This window comes from Lygodium microphyllum, chromosome 30 (assembly GCF_053477565.2).
Source record: "Lygodium microphyllum isolate KBCC chromosome 30, Lygodium_microphyllum_v1.1.10, whole genome shotgun sequence".
Lineage (NCBI taxonomy): Eukaryota > Viridiplantae > Streptophyta > Polypodiopsida > Schizaeales > Lygodiaceae > Lygodium > Lygodium microphyllum.
The window spans coordinates 93,715,523-93,735,010 of record NC_141164.1 but is presented as its reverse complement, the minus strand read 5'-3'; the positions used below and the strand labels follow the sequence as shown (position 1 = coordinate 93,735,010).

At 42.9% G+C, this 19,488-nt stretch overlaps 1 protein-coding gene across 1 annotated transcript in view; it reads left to right on the top strand.

The window, feature by feature from the left end:
• Positions 1-17,433, top strand: part of LOC148010132 (5'-3' exonuclease family protein) — a 33,070-nt gene extending 15,637 nt beyond the window's left edge. Inside the window, exons 12-17 of the mRNA XM_087672790.1 lie at positions 16,103-16,184; positions 16,267-16,381; positions 16,460-16,516; positions 16,601-16,647; positions 16,730-16,808; positions 16,889-17,433. Of these exons, the coding sequence (XP_087528916.1) occupies positions 16,103-16,184; positions 16,267-16,381; positions 16,460-16,516; positions 16,601-16,647; positions 16,730-16,808; positions 16,889-16,966 (458 nt within the window). The 3' untranslated portion in view covers positions 16,967-17,433. The remainder of the gene's footprint in view (positions 1-16,102; positions 16,185-16,266; positions 16,382-16,459; positions 16,517-16,600; positions 16,648-16,729; positions 16,809-16,888) is intronic.
• Positions 17,434-19,488: the final 2,055 nt, after the last annotated feature.

Genomic DNA, 19,488 nt, shown 5'->3' with positions numbered 1-19,488 from the left:
TTGATCGGCCCCATAATTGGCGCTGTTTGCAGTTTATTTAGCTTCTATTAATATTGGATGAAGTACATTGAGATTCAGCTCCGATCTCCTTCAATTTCCAATACCTCTTGCCCTCTTGCAGTCAAAAATGACCAGCAAGCCTTCAATCTGATTTGCCTTTTGATCTAACAAGGGATTGGCCTCTAATTGTCCCTTGGCTTGGTCAAAATGAACCCCAAATCCAATTGGGATGGCTAGCTTTTTGAAATCTTGGCAATTCCTCGAATTCCAGCTGTTGATCATAACTATTAAGCCTCGGGTTTCTTGGCATGAGACTCAAGGTGATTGCTAAACCCTAATTTTTGTTGTAAATTAGGGTTTATAGTAACAAAAACAGCTGGTGCTCAGTAGGGCTTAAAAATGGTTGAAATTGGCTAAGGGATTTCTTGTAGAGGAGAGAGAAATCTTTGGTTTCTATCGCGAGAAAGTGCTCAAATTTGTTGTTGCTTTGTTGGAAGTGGTTGAATAACTGCAGCCCACCATCACCAAGAGACCCATATATAGTTGCTTGCCCTTGTAGGCCCCTAATTTTGCTATCACTTGCTTATAGATAGCCTACAGGGGCTATCATCTATCTCCAATGGTTTGGCCGATCATCACCAATGGCTGGAAAATCGTAGGAGTAGCTGTCTCCTCTTCTCCTCACTCTGAAGCAGCTTTCCTAATGGGTTTATCAGGCATTTAATCAATTTTCAGAATTAATAATTTTGAAAATTAATTTAGCCTTTGTCCTTGCGCAAAAAATTAGAAGTGCCCATCCACAATTACGTTGGTTAGGCCATTTTTGACTTCTAAGTGATCAGTATTAATCAGCCCTTGAACTAGTATTATTTAATTAATGCCTAGTTTCTAGTGTCAACATTGACACTTATTGGTCAATCAAATACCCTAGGTCAAAACAGACACTAGGCATTTCTTGTCTAGTATGACTTTGCATTTGATATCAACTAATATCTCAGGGTCCTTGGTCCATGATTGTGATTGAATTGACTTGCACAATATGTGCATGTCACATTTGCTTATTTGATAACAATTAAATCAAATGCTAAGCAAAGCATTAAAAATTCACGTCCCCGTGTCAGTGCCAATTAGAGAATAGATATTTCTCTTATTTCCTCTTCCTTCCCCCCATCTCATTACCTTCTAATACCCTATCGGGACCATCAGTCACACGCACAAGGACCTTAGTTTCATTAAACTTCTCCCCTAGCCATGACCCTAGTGTGAGGAGAAAGGACAAGCCCTGTGTAGCCAATACACAAGAAGACCAAGAAAAGATAGGGGAGGGTAGAGTACTCCTGGACCTTTCCAACTAAAAACCAAGGATACCTCCTTGATACCCACTCCAACCCAACAAATCGGAAACTTCCAATTTAGTGAAGAAGGGTTCTCTCTCTACCAGGAGGATCCCATCAGTCTACAATTATGAGACTTTGATACAGAAAGCAAAGACTTTAAGTGCCACATAAATGACCCAAGTAGATAAGTTTGGTACACAAGATTTGCACCTCTAACACTAAGCACCAATAAATCCTCGTATATGTTTATGTATCCCTATTCCAACCCTCCTTACAATCTTACTACAATTCACTATGGAAACTGTAAGCCTGTAGCTTTGAGTTGATTATTCTAGACTAAGGCCTCAAGCACTACCATACTGTTAGTAGTTGTGTATCGAGTGGTCATCTCTTGCCTGTGAGCTTTAGTTTGAATCAAATGAGGACATTAGAAGCTTTGACATTGTCTTTGTCTGTTAGTTTATGTGTTTTAGACACTTTAGATGGAGGGCACATTAGTGCATTTCTTTTTGTACACTTTTGGCCATTTTTTAGTGGACCACATTGTTGGGTATTTCACTCATGTCTCACTTACGCCTACGCTCACATAGGAGTGTCGGTGATCAGTAGGACATTGGGGCACTTTTTACTCTCGGTAGGAGAGGTTTTTTCTCCGAGACTCATGGTATTATTTTGTATGTGCTTATGACACACACTTACGGGTACTTACCGTGTTCGGGTGTGAACACCCTTCTACAACCTTAAGGTTTAAGGGTTGTACCTTGTACTTTTAGTTTACACTCTTTTAGTCTATTGCATTGGGTGTCGTGCTTCACTCTCATATTGTCTACTGATTTCTGTGCTGAGCTTTGATCTTGCCTTCATCTCACACACATTTAGGGTTTACCCTCTTTTTCGCCTATATATAGGCAGCTTGCCCTCCCATTTGATTATCCATCATTGATTCCTCGAGGTCAGCCAACCCTCCTCACTCTCTCATCCCCCTCCTATTGTTTGGCGCCCACACTGACATGTAGAGCTGCATGGTGGGGCTGATTTTTGCAGCCTTGTACCTTCAGCCATTGTAGTCACATTGTTATTTCTCTCTCTTGCATTCTCTTTGTCTCCTTCTCTTCATGTTCACTTTCCTCTTTCTGTTGCGCACTCACATGGTATCAAAGCTGCACGTGGGAGCCGGAGTTTTTGAAGAGGAGCACTTTGTTTGCGGTAGCCCTAGTGTCCAACACTCATCTCAAGTGTAGCGGCTCAGTCTTGGGTGGACAAGAACATGCCAATACTTGCCTTTGATAGCTGGCTGTTTTTCTCTATCTTGGGGCAGCATTCCCACAGCTTGGGTGGCTTGTTTCTCGGGCATTTGAATTAATGACCTTGGGTTTTCCATTTGGGAGGCCCTTTGTAACTTGGGCGGCAGTTTATTACTGTTGGATGGCTCTATCTGTAGGTTCTAACCTACGGTCACAGGCTACTAGCCTTGACTTTCCATTTTTGGCTTATTGGCAATCTATTGCACTGGGCAGCCTATTACAAGTCTAGGCAGCCTTATTTGCAGCACTCGGACGGGTTTTTCCAAGTAGTCAGTCTCTTTCTCAGCTAGGCTCAACCTATTGTGTGTTGGGTGGTGTGTTTACAAGCAATCAAAGTTTGCATTTTCAGTTATAGGGTTGTCTTCTCCCACCTGCTAACATGTTACACATCCGCACAGTGGACAGTCGGACAGACTCGATTTTTCTGCCATGATTCTTACTAGGCACTCTCTTGTTGCCAGATAGCCTTGTTCTTGGTTGGGCGACATGTTTTTAACCTCCTTTGATTGCATTTCGTGCAGCCATATTTGCGTTTTGGAGATCTATCCCTTTAGCTCGAGTCATTCCTCCTACCTCGGATACTCTCTATCTCCATCAATCTTTTCTAATTTATAGGTGAAAATAACTGAAGTGATATAACTGCTGAATATACAATGCTCATGTAGCAAACACATTATGTAGTGAATGAATACTAAACCTTGAACTCTTATATCTTAAGGATGATGGCAATGGTAATGAGCTGGAGAGTGTGTTGTACTCCGAACGGATCTCGAATCGCAGCAAGGTAGCCTCCGGATGTCGAACACTAGCAAATGTAGCAATGAGAAGTGGGATTTGATGTAGACAATAGTGAGGAGAGAGAAAGACTAAAAATGCAGGTTGCAGGACAGGTTGTAGGAGAGAGAAAGACTAAAAATGCAGGTAGGACAATTTGCAAAAACAATAGTCGCCTAGTTGGGATCAGCTCCAGACTGTGTGAAGAGGGCTGAAAATCAGGTGCCAATTGATGTAGATAGCAATGGACAGCTTCGATTGAGACGTCCTTCGCAAACGGGGTGTGGGCAGCAAGCTGAAACACCTGAAATTTGCAAAAACGAGATTGAGGGCTGAATGGAGGACAGCATACGTATTAATAGAAAGTTTGGGCCTTCCCAAGAGGGTTTGTGCTTATGGGATATAAAAACTCTCTAGGATCGCGTTTCTTTTAAATAAACTAGGTTTCTTCATTAATTAATTAAGTTTTGGGGCTGTTTAAGTAAAGCTAATGCATTTTTAGCTCAACATCTTCTCTTAGGCCTAACAACGGTGTTAGGAGAAAGATCTTTTACCCCAAGGCGTCCCATCCCAAAGCAGCCAAAGCATTGGACAAAGGGTGCGCCAGGCTTCCCAATGGCCTACTAAGACTACAGAGGCGATGGTAATCTTACCAAGGGAGTCCAAGTGATCACCCCAAAGAGAACAGGGCATCGGACAAAGGGTGCACGTCGCTTGCCCGGTGGTCTACCAAGCCCTAGAAAGACGGATGGAATCAGCTATGGTTTTTTTTTTTTTGGTTGGGAATTTGATAGTTTTAGCATTAAATGTGGGGTTCAAATCAGTTTTCGTCCTATTGAGTATTCGTGTCCCAAACGGGAGAATGATAAAGGATGGCCAACATACCCAAAACCTTTACAAAACAAGCATACTATCCCTACCATTAGTGGGTATCGATGAAGAAGAATAAGGCTAAGGTGTGGATATAGCAAATAAGTGAAGCAAGAAAGACACCCAAAGCAAGTAAGCAAGCTAAGGAAAAACTGCCTTGGAAATTGCCATGGGTAATGCTACGAATACGGTGGATCCAAAGTTGACCACTCTAAAAGACCGAAAAGGAATAAATGCACACAAATGCATGTTTACATGAATAGAATGCCAATGCATGGAGTAATGCAAAGGGTGATGCAAGATGCTATGCCCACGCAAGATGCAATGCAATGATGCCACTTGTACAATGCCCTTGCAGGGGGATTGTTCACTTGTCCAAGCTCCCTTTTACAATCATATCATCCCGACAGTGTGTATGAAGTTATAAATGTCCATAATACAATATAAAAGAAAGAATGAATGAATGTTGAAAAACTGTAAGCAATATCACTATCACTATCAAGAGTAGAAGCCGCTCCCTCTCAAATTGGAAGGGAAAGCAAGAGGGAAGCACCATCTCCCCGTTAAGATGAAGAAGTAGGGGAGGGTGTACCCAAACTGATCCTGGGTAACAGGTACTGAAGAACCGGTTGGTTGACCGCTTTGATCAAAATATCTGCAAAATTGTCGGATGTAGGCACAAACTCTAGGCGGATAGTGCCTAGCTCAACCTGCTCTCTGGAAAAATGAAAGTGGACTCCTACATGCCGCGTTCGTGGTGTAATAATTGGATTGCTCGCAAGGGCAATGGCACTTTGGTTGTCGCAATAGACAACGGTGGGAGAGTCGCATGGGAAATGAAGTGCCGCCAGTAAACTCCTCAGGTAGATAGCCTCGGTGGTGCCATCGAAGAGAGCTTGGTACTCAGCCTCGGTTGTGGAAGCTGCCACCGTCTCTTGCTTATGATTTGACCAAGAAATGGGAGCTGTGCCCAAAGTAAAGAGGTAGTTGCCATAAGAACGCCTAGTGTCAGGGTCTCTTGCCCAATCAGAATTAGTGTATCCTTGCAGACATAAACTAGAACCATAGGTCAGGCCATAAGAATAAGTACATCGTAAATAATGCAACACACGACCGTTTTTCTCACTTCTCGTAGCTTGGAGACACTCACTTGGGAGGAGCTAGTCCATTGGTACTTGAGTAGAATGCATGTCATAGAGCGAGGGAGATTCTTGTGAAGACCGTGCACATGGTCGTTCTTATGCGACTTTCTTTATAGTACAGGACAAGCCAAGCAAAAGAAAGGGAAGCAAAAGAATTTGGAGTCATCTTTTGACTCTGATTTTGTGGGGAAGCATAGAGGACATCCCATGTGTCCTCATTGTGGGAAGGAAGACCTTGTCAGAAGTGGAACGAAAATGGAAGCACAAACATAGCTGTAATAAGTTGCTGAAACACAAGACAAGAGAAAGGAAAAGAAAAAACACTGAAGAACACAATATAGATGAGAACTCAGATGTATGCTCGGAAAATGGAATCCATATATCCAACAGGAGATAGTGGCATACAAGAGTGAGTCATTGGCTGTGTGGGCACCGGCACTAGCTCCTCTTCCTAGCAGAAGATCCACAAGTAATGATGAGTGATTGATAGATTGAGGAGGAAGAGCTTGAATAAATAGGACAAAAATGTCCTAAAAATGATCAGGTCGGCTAGGAATAAATGCCCAATATGACCATAAAATGACATGAATAAAAATATGTGAATATCCTAAATAATGCGCCCATCCTGTGCATGCACAGACTCACACATGAGCTGACATATTTGTTAACACCCTCTCTCAGATCATGGGTGATTTGATACAATACAACGGTACAATGATAATGAATCATAAACCATACAACATAGAACCACCTAGTAGAACCATGGATACCCAAGTAGTGGGTGATCAAGCCACCACCAAGGTGCCTTGGAGAGAACTTAATGTCGATATGGATCATATCAACTTCTGAAAATAGAGAAGATCATAGCATATATTTATGTCTGTCCCAATGTCTCTCAATAGGATACATGACCATCCTATTGAAAATGTCTTTGGAACATACGTGACCATGGATTCCCCGCCGCCTTTGGCCAGACCACCAAAGTGTCTCCTCATGTGAGTTCATGACTAGGAACCAAACCCGTTCTCCGTCAAAGAAACAGCCCATCATGAACGTGGATGTCAATCCTAGCTACAGGATTTGAACCTGCCAGACTTCAATCAACGCGTTAGGAAAGTCCCTCTCTGGATCCTATTTATTTGTATAGATGTATAGATGAGGCATGGTTGCCCCATCTCACCATCCTCTCACACTCCCTCTCTGGCATTGGAGAGTCGTGAGGGATGTTGTCATAACCACTAGAAAACAGTTGAGGAAGGGGCCATCAATACCTTCCCGTGATCCGAAGAAGCTGATCCTTTCCATGCCTTGGACTTCTCCTTGGCCAGAGGATCGGAGTCTGAGTTTGAGGCTCATGATGACTAGTCGGAGGAGTCTACATCCCACTTCATCTTCTTCTCCTTCTTCTTCTTGGAAGCCGCTAACTCTTTGTAGTCCTATAAATGAACTTTCTTTCCACAATGGTAACATTGGGTCTTCGACGACTTCTTCGAACCCCTCTTTGAAGTTGCAAGAGCCTCACTAGAACCTGATGAAAGCCTTTCCTATAACTGCAACGATACCTCATGCTCAAGCAATATCGAGGTTATATGTGTAAAACTGATAGGAGTCGATGATGTTTGCGCCCTCAAAGCATTCACCACTCCATCGAACACCGGAGGGAGTTTGGAGAGTACGAGTCCAATAAGATGAGCCTCTGGAAGGGCATATGTGTAAAATTGATAGGAGTCGATGATGTCTACGCCCTCAAAGCATTCACCACTCCATCGAACACGGGAGGGAGTTTGGAGAGTACGAGTCCAATAAGATGAGCCTCTGGAAGGGCATATTCTTGAGGGGTCCAGTAGGGTTTACCGTATGGTACCACGTGAGTGTAAGGGAGGGGGATTATTTAAGGGAAGGAATGTACATTTTATAAGGTAAGTTCCCATAAATAGGGGGTAGATAAGGGGTATTTTCATATATTTCTTGCATGCAGGTGATGTCTCCTTATTACTACTAGTGAATCCCTCGTGGGCATATTGCATTTGCCGAAGTTGGTCTTGGATGTGGGCCACACGAAGTAGAAAAGATTGGATTGTATATTTGGCCTTGAACGAAATTTGCTAGAGCTGTCCATAAAGAGTAACTGTCCTCATGGTGGAAGGTGCTGTGTACATCAGCTGCAACTTTTTCCATACTTCAAAAGATGTACTGCAGGAGGTAACCGCCGGTAGGACTTCTTTGAAATACACCGAAGCAAGGCCGAGTAAGTACGTGCATCGTTCGAATCCCATGTAAGGATGGCTTTCTTATGGTTGTCTTTATCAAAATCAGTCGAAATAGAAGAAGGCTGCTGAGGACATTCAATAGCTCCGTAAACCATGTACCATAACCGCTCTTGTATAAACCAAGCCTTAATCACAACACTCCATGTGAGATAATTGAGTCCATGTAACTTTTCATCAGTGGTTGTGTACGGAGGAGTCATCTATATAGGATTTAGAAGAGAAGTAGAGAAAATAAGGTATTTGGAGAGGGAACATAGCCAAACCACAAGCATAAATTGCAGAAAATGAGAGTTCACATGCAATATTCACCAAAATTTGACCAAAACCAAAAGAAATCTGCCGCGAAAAGGCAAAAAATCAGCCAGAAGTTGCATGAAACAGCAAAAACGGCTTGAGAATGCAGTCACCCAAGTAGGAGGAGATGCAATGACACCAAAACACAGGTTGGAACTGACATGTAGGCAAGACAGGGGCGCATGTAGGATGTATGGATACTGGCGTTAGCAAAAATGTAGGTAAAACAGGTCACTTGGTTGGAGCAGCAGTCACTTGATTAGCAATTGTCAAAATAGTCTTGAAATCAGCAAAGAAAACACAATGAGAGCATAGAATCTGAAATCTGATACCATGTCAGAAGTGGAGCAGCAATGGAAACATAAACATATGTTGTAATAAACTGCTGAAACACAAGACAAAAGAGAAAGGGAAAGAAAGAACAGTGAAGAACACAATACAGATGAAAACTCAGATGTATGCTTGGGAAATGGAATCCATATATTCAACACGAGATAGTGGCGTACAAGAGTGAGTCACTAGCTGTGTGGGCATCGGCACTGGCTCCTCTCCCCAGCAGAAGATCCACAAGTAATGATGAGTGATTGACTGAATGAGGAGGAAGAGCTTGAATAAATAGGACAAAAATATGTCCTCAAAATGATTAAGTTGGCCAGCAATAAATGCCCAATATGACCATAAAATGACACAAATAAAAATGCCTAAATATCCTAAATAATGTGCCTAGCCTTTGCATGCATAGACTCACACATGAGCTGACATATTTGCTAACAAACCTCGCACCCCAAGGAGAAGTGTTGGAGAATATACCCTCACCTTTGTTCGGGAGCGAAGGGTGGCCCTACATCATAGTCTTTGTCGACCTCTACCTTGTCACCTGCTATTACCACCATGTCAATGTTTCTATACATTTCTTAGGTGGAGGAGCCTTCTTGGATTGTCTCGGCTTCTAAGCAGCCTTGGCCCATTGACAGTAGTGTTGTGAGTTATATGACTCCTCGAGGTGATTTGCTACAAGATCTATGTCCGTCAGAGGGTATTGTCACTACTGGTGACATTTTTTCGGTGCTTATTAGTGATGTTGGCACCTTGCCTCTATTGTCTGACCGTTCATCGCGGTTTGTTGTTGATGCCATATATGTTCTTGACTTGGGCTTTCCTCTCCTCTTAGTTCTTGGCCTTCCTAAATTGGAGATCTATGTTGTCTTCACCACGCCGGCCATCTTAGTTGAGGATTCTTTTACCGGAGCCACTTTTGTGACAGGTTGGCAAGAGAAGGGGCTATCTATGCTCCATTCCCCTTCCATTGTGCAAGGCCCTTCGAGGCAACTCTCTTTTGTTGCGCCCGTTTCCACTTGTGTACCGTTTCTCCCACAGGTTCCATCCCATCCCCCACTCTCTCCTTTGGTGGTTCCCTCCTTGTACCTCCCATTCCTTATAGAGGGGGACAATATCGGTGATGTGGCTGTGGCTTTCTTGGCCCTTTGTGTTTCAGAGGGGGACTTCCCAAGATTGTGAGGAGTTTCTTCAGGGTTTTCAATCTACTTTGGGCCTTTCTTTTATGTGGCTATCCCTTTTCTTCGTCATCGAGCAAGCATTCCTTGCTGCTCGGTCCTTGGTTCCTATTGTTTCTATGCAGCTTACGGCACCTTCAATAGTTCCTTGCTATCATCTTCTAGTTGGGTTAGAGGCTTGGCTAGCCCATTCTTGTGATTGGAGTTTTTTGGAGTGACCTATTCAAGGTTTCTTCTTTTTCTTCGCCCTTTGGTGGCCTTCCGTTTGATTGGATTTTTATATGGAGATGGGGTTTTGCTTCTTGGCTGGCTTTCTTCATTGTCAGACTTCATCGGCATTGGCACTCTTCTTGCCACCTCGGATCCACATCTCCTTTGGCTTTTCGCCACATCTGGGATGTGAGAGGGGGTTTTAGTAGTCGTGTGTCTTTTTTGGTCATCTCTTGCTTGTGAGCCTCAGTTTGAGTCAGACAAGGACATTAGATGCTCTAGCATTGTCTTTGTCTATCAGTTTATGTGTTTTAGACACTTTAGATGGAGGGCACATTAGTGCAATTCTTTTTGTGCACTTTTGGCCATTTTTTAGTGGTTTGACCACTTTTAGGGTTTTCCCTCTTTTTCACCTATATATAGGTAGCCTGCCCTCCCACTCTCATTATCCATCATTGATCCCTCGTGATCAGCCAGCCCTCTTCATTCTCTCATTCCCTTGCTACCGTCTAGCGTCCATATTGACGCATAGAGCTGTGTGGCGGGACTGACTGTTGCAGCCTTGTACCTTAGGCCATGTGAGAGTGCGCAACAGAGGAAGAAACACGAACACAAAGGGAGAGAGAGAGAGAGAGAAAGCAGAAAATGAAGGAAGAAAATTTGCACTGACTGTAATGAATGCTGAATACAAAACTGTGGACTGATCAGTCCCTGCACGTAGTCCGAAGCGTCAGTGAGGGCACCAGATCAGGCTGATGATGATGGCAGCACTGAAGACGGAGGAAGATGACGGAGTTGGAGTGTACACCTGCCAAGGAAGGAGGGAAGATGATAATACAACTGATTGCCAAGTGGGAAATAGCTATAAATAGTCAAAAAACCCAAAAACTGGCCGACCTGAAATTTGAGGCCATAAATATGTCCGACCAGCATTTAATGCTGGAAAAAATGCCAGGAATGCTCAAAAAAATCCAGGAAAAGGTGGACAATGTCGGGTAGGTGAGGCAGGCTGAAGAATGCAGAAATTGCCCTGGGAAATGCACATAAAATCTTGACTGGAGGAGAAAATGCACTGAAATGTAATAAACTGAGTGCTCTAGAATGAGCTACCTCCTCCATCAAAACAAGTGATAGACAAGTCAGAGCTCCTAAAGTCCTCGTCTGACTTAGATTGAGGCTCACAGGTAGGAGATGACAAGGCATGACAAACATGACCGCTAACACCCCCTTTCAGATCCTGGATGTGGCGGAAGGCCAAGGGAGAAACGGATCCTGGGGTGGCAAGAGGAATGCCAAGGTCGATGAAGTCCGTTGATGAAGATTGTCGATGAAGAAGCTCCCTCTAAAATAGTAGGGGCCAGGAAATCCATAGCAGCATCATCGAGATCGTCCCCCTTTGAAAGGGATGGGGGGTACGAGGGAACCACCGGAGGAGAGGGTGGAGGATGGGAAGGAACTTGTGGAAAAGAGGGTGCACAAGTGGGAACGGGTGTAGCAATAGACAACTGCCTTGGAGGTCCCTGTATAAGAGAAGGGGAATGGAGCCTATAGAGCTTGCTCTCCTGCCAACTTGTCGCAATAACAACCCCTGTAGAAGAATCCTCAATACAAACGGCCTGCTCGGTGAAGACAACCTGGGTACCAAGCCTAGTAAGGCCATAGACTGAGAGGAGTGGAAAGCCCAAGTCAGGAACATAAAGAGCCTAGGAAAGGGAGCTCGACGCACGGTCGGGAAATAAAGGCGAGGTGCCAACACCACAAATAGGCATCGAAACAATGTCACCAATAGTGATTGAACCCTCAGAAGGGTATAGATCCTACAACAAATCACCTCGGGGAGTCATATGACTAGAAGCTCCACTATGATCCAACTGGTCTCTCAGAAGATGAGGCAACCACTGAAGAAGGCTCCTCCAAGTCAACAATATGAAGGAACACTGACTCATGGGTAATTGTTGGAGTAGAGGTAGAAGGCTCGAATGTGTTAGCTCCATCCTTCGCTCTTGGACGAAGGTGAGGGTACTTCTTCCAACATTTCTCCTTTGGATGCGTCCCCTTCCCACAGTATGGGCATTTAGGCTTCTCCGAGTCGGAGTCAAGATCTGAAGAACTCTCTTGTCTTTTAGCCTGTGACTTTCCTTTCTTCTGTGTCCCCCCTCTTCTGTGTCCAAAGCGAGTAGTTGGAACCATCAAGTCGGTCTTCTTTTGGCAAAGAAGGGAGTACATGCACTTGTATAGAGGGTGCCATGGAAGGCATATGAAGGCCAGTAGAATGAGCCTTCTATGAAACATGGAGAGAACGGGGAATAGAGGGATCTCGGTCAAATGGGCTACGTGACCTCCGGTCGTCGCGTGAACTAGCACGAAAGTCTCTCCGTCTCTAAGAGGAAAGAATAGAGACCTCATCCTCTGAATCAGCAAAGAACTGGTGATAAGACATCTTCGTGTATATCTGCAATCACCAAACAATCTGCAACCAATAGACAGTCAAGATGGAGCCGCCTATGTTAGAAAAGACCCAAAAGATGTTGTCGCTTGCAAGAGGAGAGAGAAAATGCTGTCGCCTGCAAGAGGAGATAGAAAATGCTGCCACTTGGAGAGAAAAACTGCCGCCTATCCTCCAGATGATGATGCTTTCTCCTCTGCTGATGTTGACTACCTCCTATTGGCTGCGTTTGATGCAAACGTAGGCTGCAAACACCTAGAAAATTGTCGCCTACTCCTCCTGATGCTGCAAAACAACAAAATGCAGGTATGGAAGGCTGCGTTTCAGCTTGGATAGCACCGCCAAGGGCTGGAAAGGAGGGAAGAAAGGCTGCACTTGATGGTGTCCTCCTTTGCAATGGAAGCTCTCCTCTGTGCTCTCAGTTAGGCTCTGATACCATGTGAGAGTGTGCAACGGAAGAAGAAACATGAACACAGGGGGGGGGAGAGAGAGAGCAGAAAATGAAGGAAGAAAATCTGCACTGACTGTAATGAATGCTGAATACAAAACTGTGGACTGATCAGTCCCTGCATGCAGCCCGAATCGTCAGTGAGGGCACCGGATTAGGCTGATGATGACGGCAGCACCGAAGACGAAGGAAGATGACGGAGTCAGAGTGTGCACCTTCCAAGGAAGGAGGGAAGATGATAATACAACTGATTGCCAAGTGGGAAATGGCTATAAATAGCCAAAAAACCCAAAAACTGGCCGACCTGAAATTTGAGGCCATAAATATGTCCGACCAGCATTTAATGTTGGTAAAAATGCCAGGAATGCTTAGAAAAATCTTGGAAAGGGTGGGCAATGTCCGGCAGGTAAGGCAGGCTGAAGAATGCAGAAACTGCCTCGGGAAATGCACATAAAATCCCGACTGGAGGAGAAAATGCACTGAAATGCAATAAACTGAGTGCTCTAGAATGAGCTACCTCCTCCATCAAAACAAGTGATAGACAAGTTAGAGCTCCTAAAGTCCTCGTCTGACTCAGACTGAGGCTCACAGGCAGGAGATGACAAGGCATGACAAACATGACCACTAACAAGCCATTGCAGTCACATTGTTCCTTCTCTCTCCTGCATTCTCTTTGTCTCCTCTCCATGTTCACTTTCCTCTTTCCGTTGCACACTCTCACACACATATCGAACATCTCAATCATGAAGAGTGAGGTACAAAATTGATCAGATTGAGCCACATGAACCAGCTCAGGCTCAGAACATACTGTCTCTGTCTGCACCCAACTAAATTCTGGGTGTCTACATATGATACCAGTAGATTGCAAGCACTGATATATGTCACTCATCCCATACATGAATCGGATGAGGCGAACAAAATTCTGAGCAAAAAGATGATAGGATCAACTCAGAAAGATGGTTTGCAGCTGTGTGCACTGTACTGCAATTGTACTTCCCTGCTGCTACAGAAATGATACGGAAGGGTTCTCAAGCTCTGACACACATACTAGATCTCATGATCAGGCTGCCTATAGTTAAATATGGAAAAATTGCTGCTACAAAGGAGGAACAGTAATGTGACAATGCTAATCCTCTGTTGTACTTTCTGTTTCAAGCCTGCAATAAAGAAGAGCAACCTGATATTAACTGCTGCTGTTGTAAGCAATATCAACAAAGACAATAGTGTTACAGAGATGACTTAAAGAAGGAGAAAAAAAGACTGGCAGCTGACATCACAACTGCTTTTGCTGCTATAAAAGCTTGGAATGCTCACAAAATTTCTGCTAGATCTGAGAAGACAGCCCGAGAACGAGTTTGAAAATAGACAAATTATCTGTAGCACTTTACTATTAAGGGGTATTCTAATTCCAGCCTGCAACTGTAATGTTTGGAGGTGCTTAAGATAGAGTATTTGAAAGCAAGATGCCTACTAGCATCAAATATGTTACAGACTTGCTTGCATTTATTACAGTACCCTGAGCCTCTTTCTTCTGTAATACTGAGACCTACTATTAATGCCAGATGTCTCCTGCTGGTTCTTGCATAAAACATTGCTCAGGGACTTAACCTGCTATCCAACAAGTTCCAACTCCTGGATGACACAACAATTGATTCTCAATAGTAGAAATATCTCTGCGTAGTCCATGTAGCTCATGATAGCAGCTCCTTGATTAGCTTTGCCTATTCTTTCCTCTTTTTAAAGTTGCCTTGCTATCCAATTGTGGAAATGCTTTGATGGTATCAACCTTTCCCTGTGCAGTCGTTGAATTTTTAATACTTATGTCCATTGATTACTAAGGTTCTCTTTTTGGCTCATGCAAGGTCCAAAGCCACTTATTTTTAAAGTATTTTACATTTTTTAAAAGCCTTATGTATCCTAGGCCTAGTCCCAAGTCCTCAAGCATTTTTGGCATTGACTTTTAGAACTTATTATTGTGTCCACCTTAGGCTACTGGGGTTCAACATTTTCCCTATACATCGACTCTACCTCTATTGGTCATTTGGTTTCTTTTTGTACGATTGAGAGCCGAGTCTCTTGTGATCCATCAAGCAGACTCTCAACCCTTTTGGATGTGACTTATGGTCCACTTTTGGTTGTTCCAATTTGAAGATTTTCACATTTGTTTCAAGCCGTAGCTATTGGACAATTGGATTAGGAAGTTTTGTGATAGGGGTTCCTTTGAATCAAAGTCCATACATACATATGGGCACTCAAAGTTGTGGACCCTTGATTCTTGCACCTAGCGCATTGCTAGTCTCATAGATGGTTAGTTAGGCTAGTCAGTTATAGATCCTTGTCTTGCCCTTTGGTATGACATCCATGTGTATAGTACCCCTCCCTCAGCCCTCAGCCCTCAGCCCTCAGCCCTAGAACCCCTTGGAACAAGTGTTCGGCAGGTAGTCGGGATTTCATCTCCCACCTTGGACTAGATTGCCCTTAAGAAAAGAGATTAGCCAATGCCGATCAGCCCCCAAAACCTTGGTCCTCGTTGTAGTATTTCTTTTTGATTAGTTCCAGAAATTGATGAGCTACAACAAGGAATGACCAAAGCTTTGAAATTGAGGGACCATGCTATGAACTCAAAATGGCTCCAAGTTTTGTTGATTGAAATCCCTAGGAGACTAGGTTGAGAACTTGAAATCCCTCCAATTTCATTAATCGAACTCCCCTTCGATTCTAGCAAATCAAGGCTCAATCCCTCACCCAAGTACCAATTGGCACCTGTCCACCACAACTTCTGCCAACGTCCATCATTGCCCAAGCCAAGGTTTGTCTATCACCATGACTTGTATTCAACTGAATCTCACATGTTTGCAACACGTGTGCACGTCTTATTAAGGTCAAGTGGATTTAGCTAAAAATTCATGACCTTGTGACATTTTAAGTGTGGCAGGAGGTCACGTGTTTGCTAAGTTTGGTAGAGGTCAAAGATACTCGATTTTTTGTTTCATCCATTGAAGTTTCTCTTTGACACATCCGGTTGAAGCTTTTCCACATTTCTTATTCATGTATAGTTTTGGCATGGTGCTGACATTCCATCTGCTGGGCTACAAACAGTTTCAACAACCTTAATGAGGCATTGAAGCAGTTAAAATCGACCATACCATTTAGTGTTCAGGATTTTAAGTCATTGAGTGCAATGTCAGCATTTATTGCAACACATTCCAGCCCAATGCAACCTTCAACCTTTATGATAGGCATGTTCTTGAACATGCATATGCCAGGTATGTTTGGAAACAAAGATGCCTTTAGATAGACAAACAAAGTTAGTGTTTGGAAGAACTGTCACTTTCTGAGTCAACTGAAAGGCATGATTAAGTTGTCCAAGTGTTCTCATTTTAGAATGAAGTAGATGCTTGATGTCATGTTTAATCATAGCTCACCTGATCACAGTTCAATGGGCCTGAAGCTGTCTTGAGATCTTGAAAATGGCCTTCTGGATGCTCTGCAGGAATTGGTGCACAAACTGCACTGAAATTAATTCGCCAGCATGGCAATTTAGAAGCTGTCCTTGAGAACATGAACAAGGATAGGTATGCTGGCCTAATGAAGTGCAAGTTTGTTATGTGAAGTATTTGATTTTATGGGTTGAGCATCTGTCCTTCAAATTTTCAGGTATCAAATTCCAGATGCTTGGCCTTACAAAGAAGCACGGCAGCTTTTCAAAGAACCGTTGGTAGCTCCTGCAGAGAGTCAACCTGAGTTGAAATGGGTTCCACCTGATGAGGAGGTTGGGCTTGTTCCGTTATCTCCTTAAGCTAGATGGTTTGCTGTGTTAGCAGCCTCAACAAATTGTCCTGCATAACAGGGACTGCGGAAATTTCTTGTTGAAGAAAATGGATTTAATCATGACAGAATTATGAAGGTATGGCCTATCTTCTCCTGATTCTGATGCAGATAGGGTGGGAAAGAATACATCGGAATGTTATATTTAAGTTTCAAATTGCAGGCCATTGAGAAGATCAAAGCTGCCAAAAACAAATCATCTCAAGGAAGGTATGCTTATAGTTTCTTAGTGCAATGGTTTTTGCAATCAGATAGCTTTTTACAAGGCTTCATATTTCATTCTTTGCTTTAGGTTGGATTCATTCTTCAAGCCAAATCCTAACATAGAAGCATCCAAACCAAGCTCAGGTGCAGCACCAGTGAAGCGAAAGGTATTCCAGTTTAAAGCTTACATCCTAACAGAAGGTCTGGTTTTGGCACTCGTGTTAAGATGCTGCATCTCAATTCACAGGATGCTCCTGAGGCTAAAACAGTCAAAACTGCAGCAAAGAAAACAAAAGCAGCAGGTGGCACTAAAAAGAAAAAGTAAAATTTTTGGTCACCTTTCATGGTGAGAACTGCATAGCTTCCAAGATTCACAAGGAGAGGCTTTCAGGTGGTGGATGTTTCAAAGGCTTTTGTGTTAGCTTACCATCCTATACTAAACCTGTATCATAAATGAAGCTTCAACAGGTTTTGTGTTGCATCTGTATAATCAAATCTCCAAACCTTTCCTAAAAAGACCTGCCAGAAACACATTCTTTGTTGTACCTTGTCTGAAAATGCCTAGTTAGGATCTGCTGATACTAAGGACTGACATGCCAAAATTTCAGGAGGGCAGTGATATCTAAGCCATTTCCATACAAAAGTAAGATATGCGCAAATCTTTTCCCTTGTTCAAATAGATCTTGTCCCATGAATATATAACTCTGCCAATATTGTTGCATGGAGTTTTGTAAAGTGCAAAGTTGAAACACTTCATGAAATCTGGAAATGGGATTTTGAACTTAGTCTGTGACAATGGGACAATGACCAGGATTTTATGCACGTAACAACTTTCCACGTGAAGAGATCTTGACCTTCCAAGCATAACATACTATATCCTATTTATTAGGCTACTAGATACTAGCAGGAGTCAGAACATTACTGGCACCTTTACAGTTGCTTACGCATTCGCTCACTATGGTTGGTTGCAATGATGGGAGATCGGCTGCCAGTAAGGGAGCTAATAGCTCAAACAAGAATTAAGAGTTACTGCTATTTTTGGATCTCAGTGCTAGGAAAGAGGTATCTTCTGTGATCTTTAGATCTTTGAGCCTTGATAGCTAAGAGAGACTTTGTGAGTGAAAAAGGAAGCCTGGATAGGAAAAATTGTAGCTGTAGACATGATTGAAATAAGGATTCATTTTATCACCAAGAATGGTCTCTTTGCAAGTGTTGAAACGGATGCAGCTTGAAGCCTTCCCAATAGAAATATCTGTCATGGAGCATGTGTGATACCAAAGAAATGGATTGGATGCAGCCATGAAATCAACTGTCGATCTTGAAGTTGCTAGTGGCACAGGGTTCTGCCTTTGAGTCTGATTAGGCACCTGGCCCAAAAAACAAAAACAAAACAAAAATCTTGAAGTTCTGACCTTCACCTTTGCAAGCATCTCAATTGTATCTGTCTCGATGATATATTGTTGCAAGTTGTGTGTGATTATGTTGCACACTGATAATTACTCGTGAATCATTGCTTTGGCAAGAAGATTTTTTCTCACCTTTTTAGTCTTTTAGAATCTTTTCATACCACTTGCAAATGCAATGCGAGTGCTCCCAATAGTGAGTAATTAAGAAATGTTTTGGTCCACTTATGACATTGCTCAAATGCGAGTCGTGTGTGAGCCTATGTATAAGCTATTGTAGTCATTTGCTTCTGAAATTTAGAGTTGAAACATAAAATCTTATAACTTGTCCTATAATGACATGAGTCTAGTCTTTGTGGGTGCGAATTGAGTAGAAGTCCTTAAGAAAGTCACACACACACACACACACACACACATCTTGTGCTAGCCTCTCATTGTTGGGTGCATGCAACTTGTGCATATGGCTTGCCATTGCATTATGGCCCCTCTACTCCCTTAACCCCCTTCTCTTTGCCTTCTTGCTTGACCTCCCCGTTCAGCGTTGCTATTCCCTCTCGCTAGCTTGCCTCACCTTGCTAGCCTTAGCCCCTTACATCACTTTTGCTTACATGCCTCCCTCTTTGCCCTTTGGTTAGCCTCTACCCCCTAGTCCCAACCCACTTTTTGTGCTCACCTTACCCCAATTGGTCTCACCTCCTTTGCTTCCTTATAAATGGCACATAACCAACCTAATAATGTGAATACTCCACTCTACGCCTCTTTTTGCCCTTCCCTAACTTATCTTGCCTCCTCTCTTTTTGAGCCCAAATTCATGGACTTGCATACATGAAAAAAGATGAGTATTTGACTTGACAAAAAAAGGTAAAGTAGAAATGGAGGTAAAGTTGGTAAACTTGGAAAAGACCTTAAAAGCTTTGATTAATAAATAAAAAAGAACCTTGGATTGCTCAATGAGGCTTAGTGGACAAGCTTGTTAAACTTAAAAGGGATGTTGAAAAGTGAAAACGGGAAGAGCAATTGTGCACCTAGATATTAAACAAATGAGAAGAAATCATAGCCTTGAAGAGTAAGAGTTGAGAAGTGGTAGAAATACAAGAGAATACAATCAATATCATCAAAGAAGAAAAGGATGAGACAAGTAAGAGCTTGAACATGAGAGTCAATGGCACACTTGATAAAGAAAGCTCTTCACCCAAAGAGGTGTCTAACAAGGGGGTTGCTTAGAGTTTAGGGGTACATGTAACACAATGTATTAGGGCACCACACAAGACTCCAGGCAAGAGCCATAAAATTGAATATACATTATGGTGTGTGATCTTGAATCTCAATATGTATGGATTAGGGTGCTCTCACGAGATAGAATGTCATACATCACACTATGTTCCTTATTTCCAAAAGGATTAAGGTATGTTATTGGGGAGATACAACATCAAGAGAGAGGGAG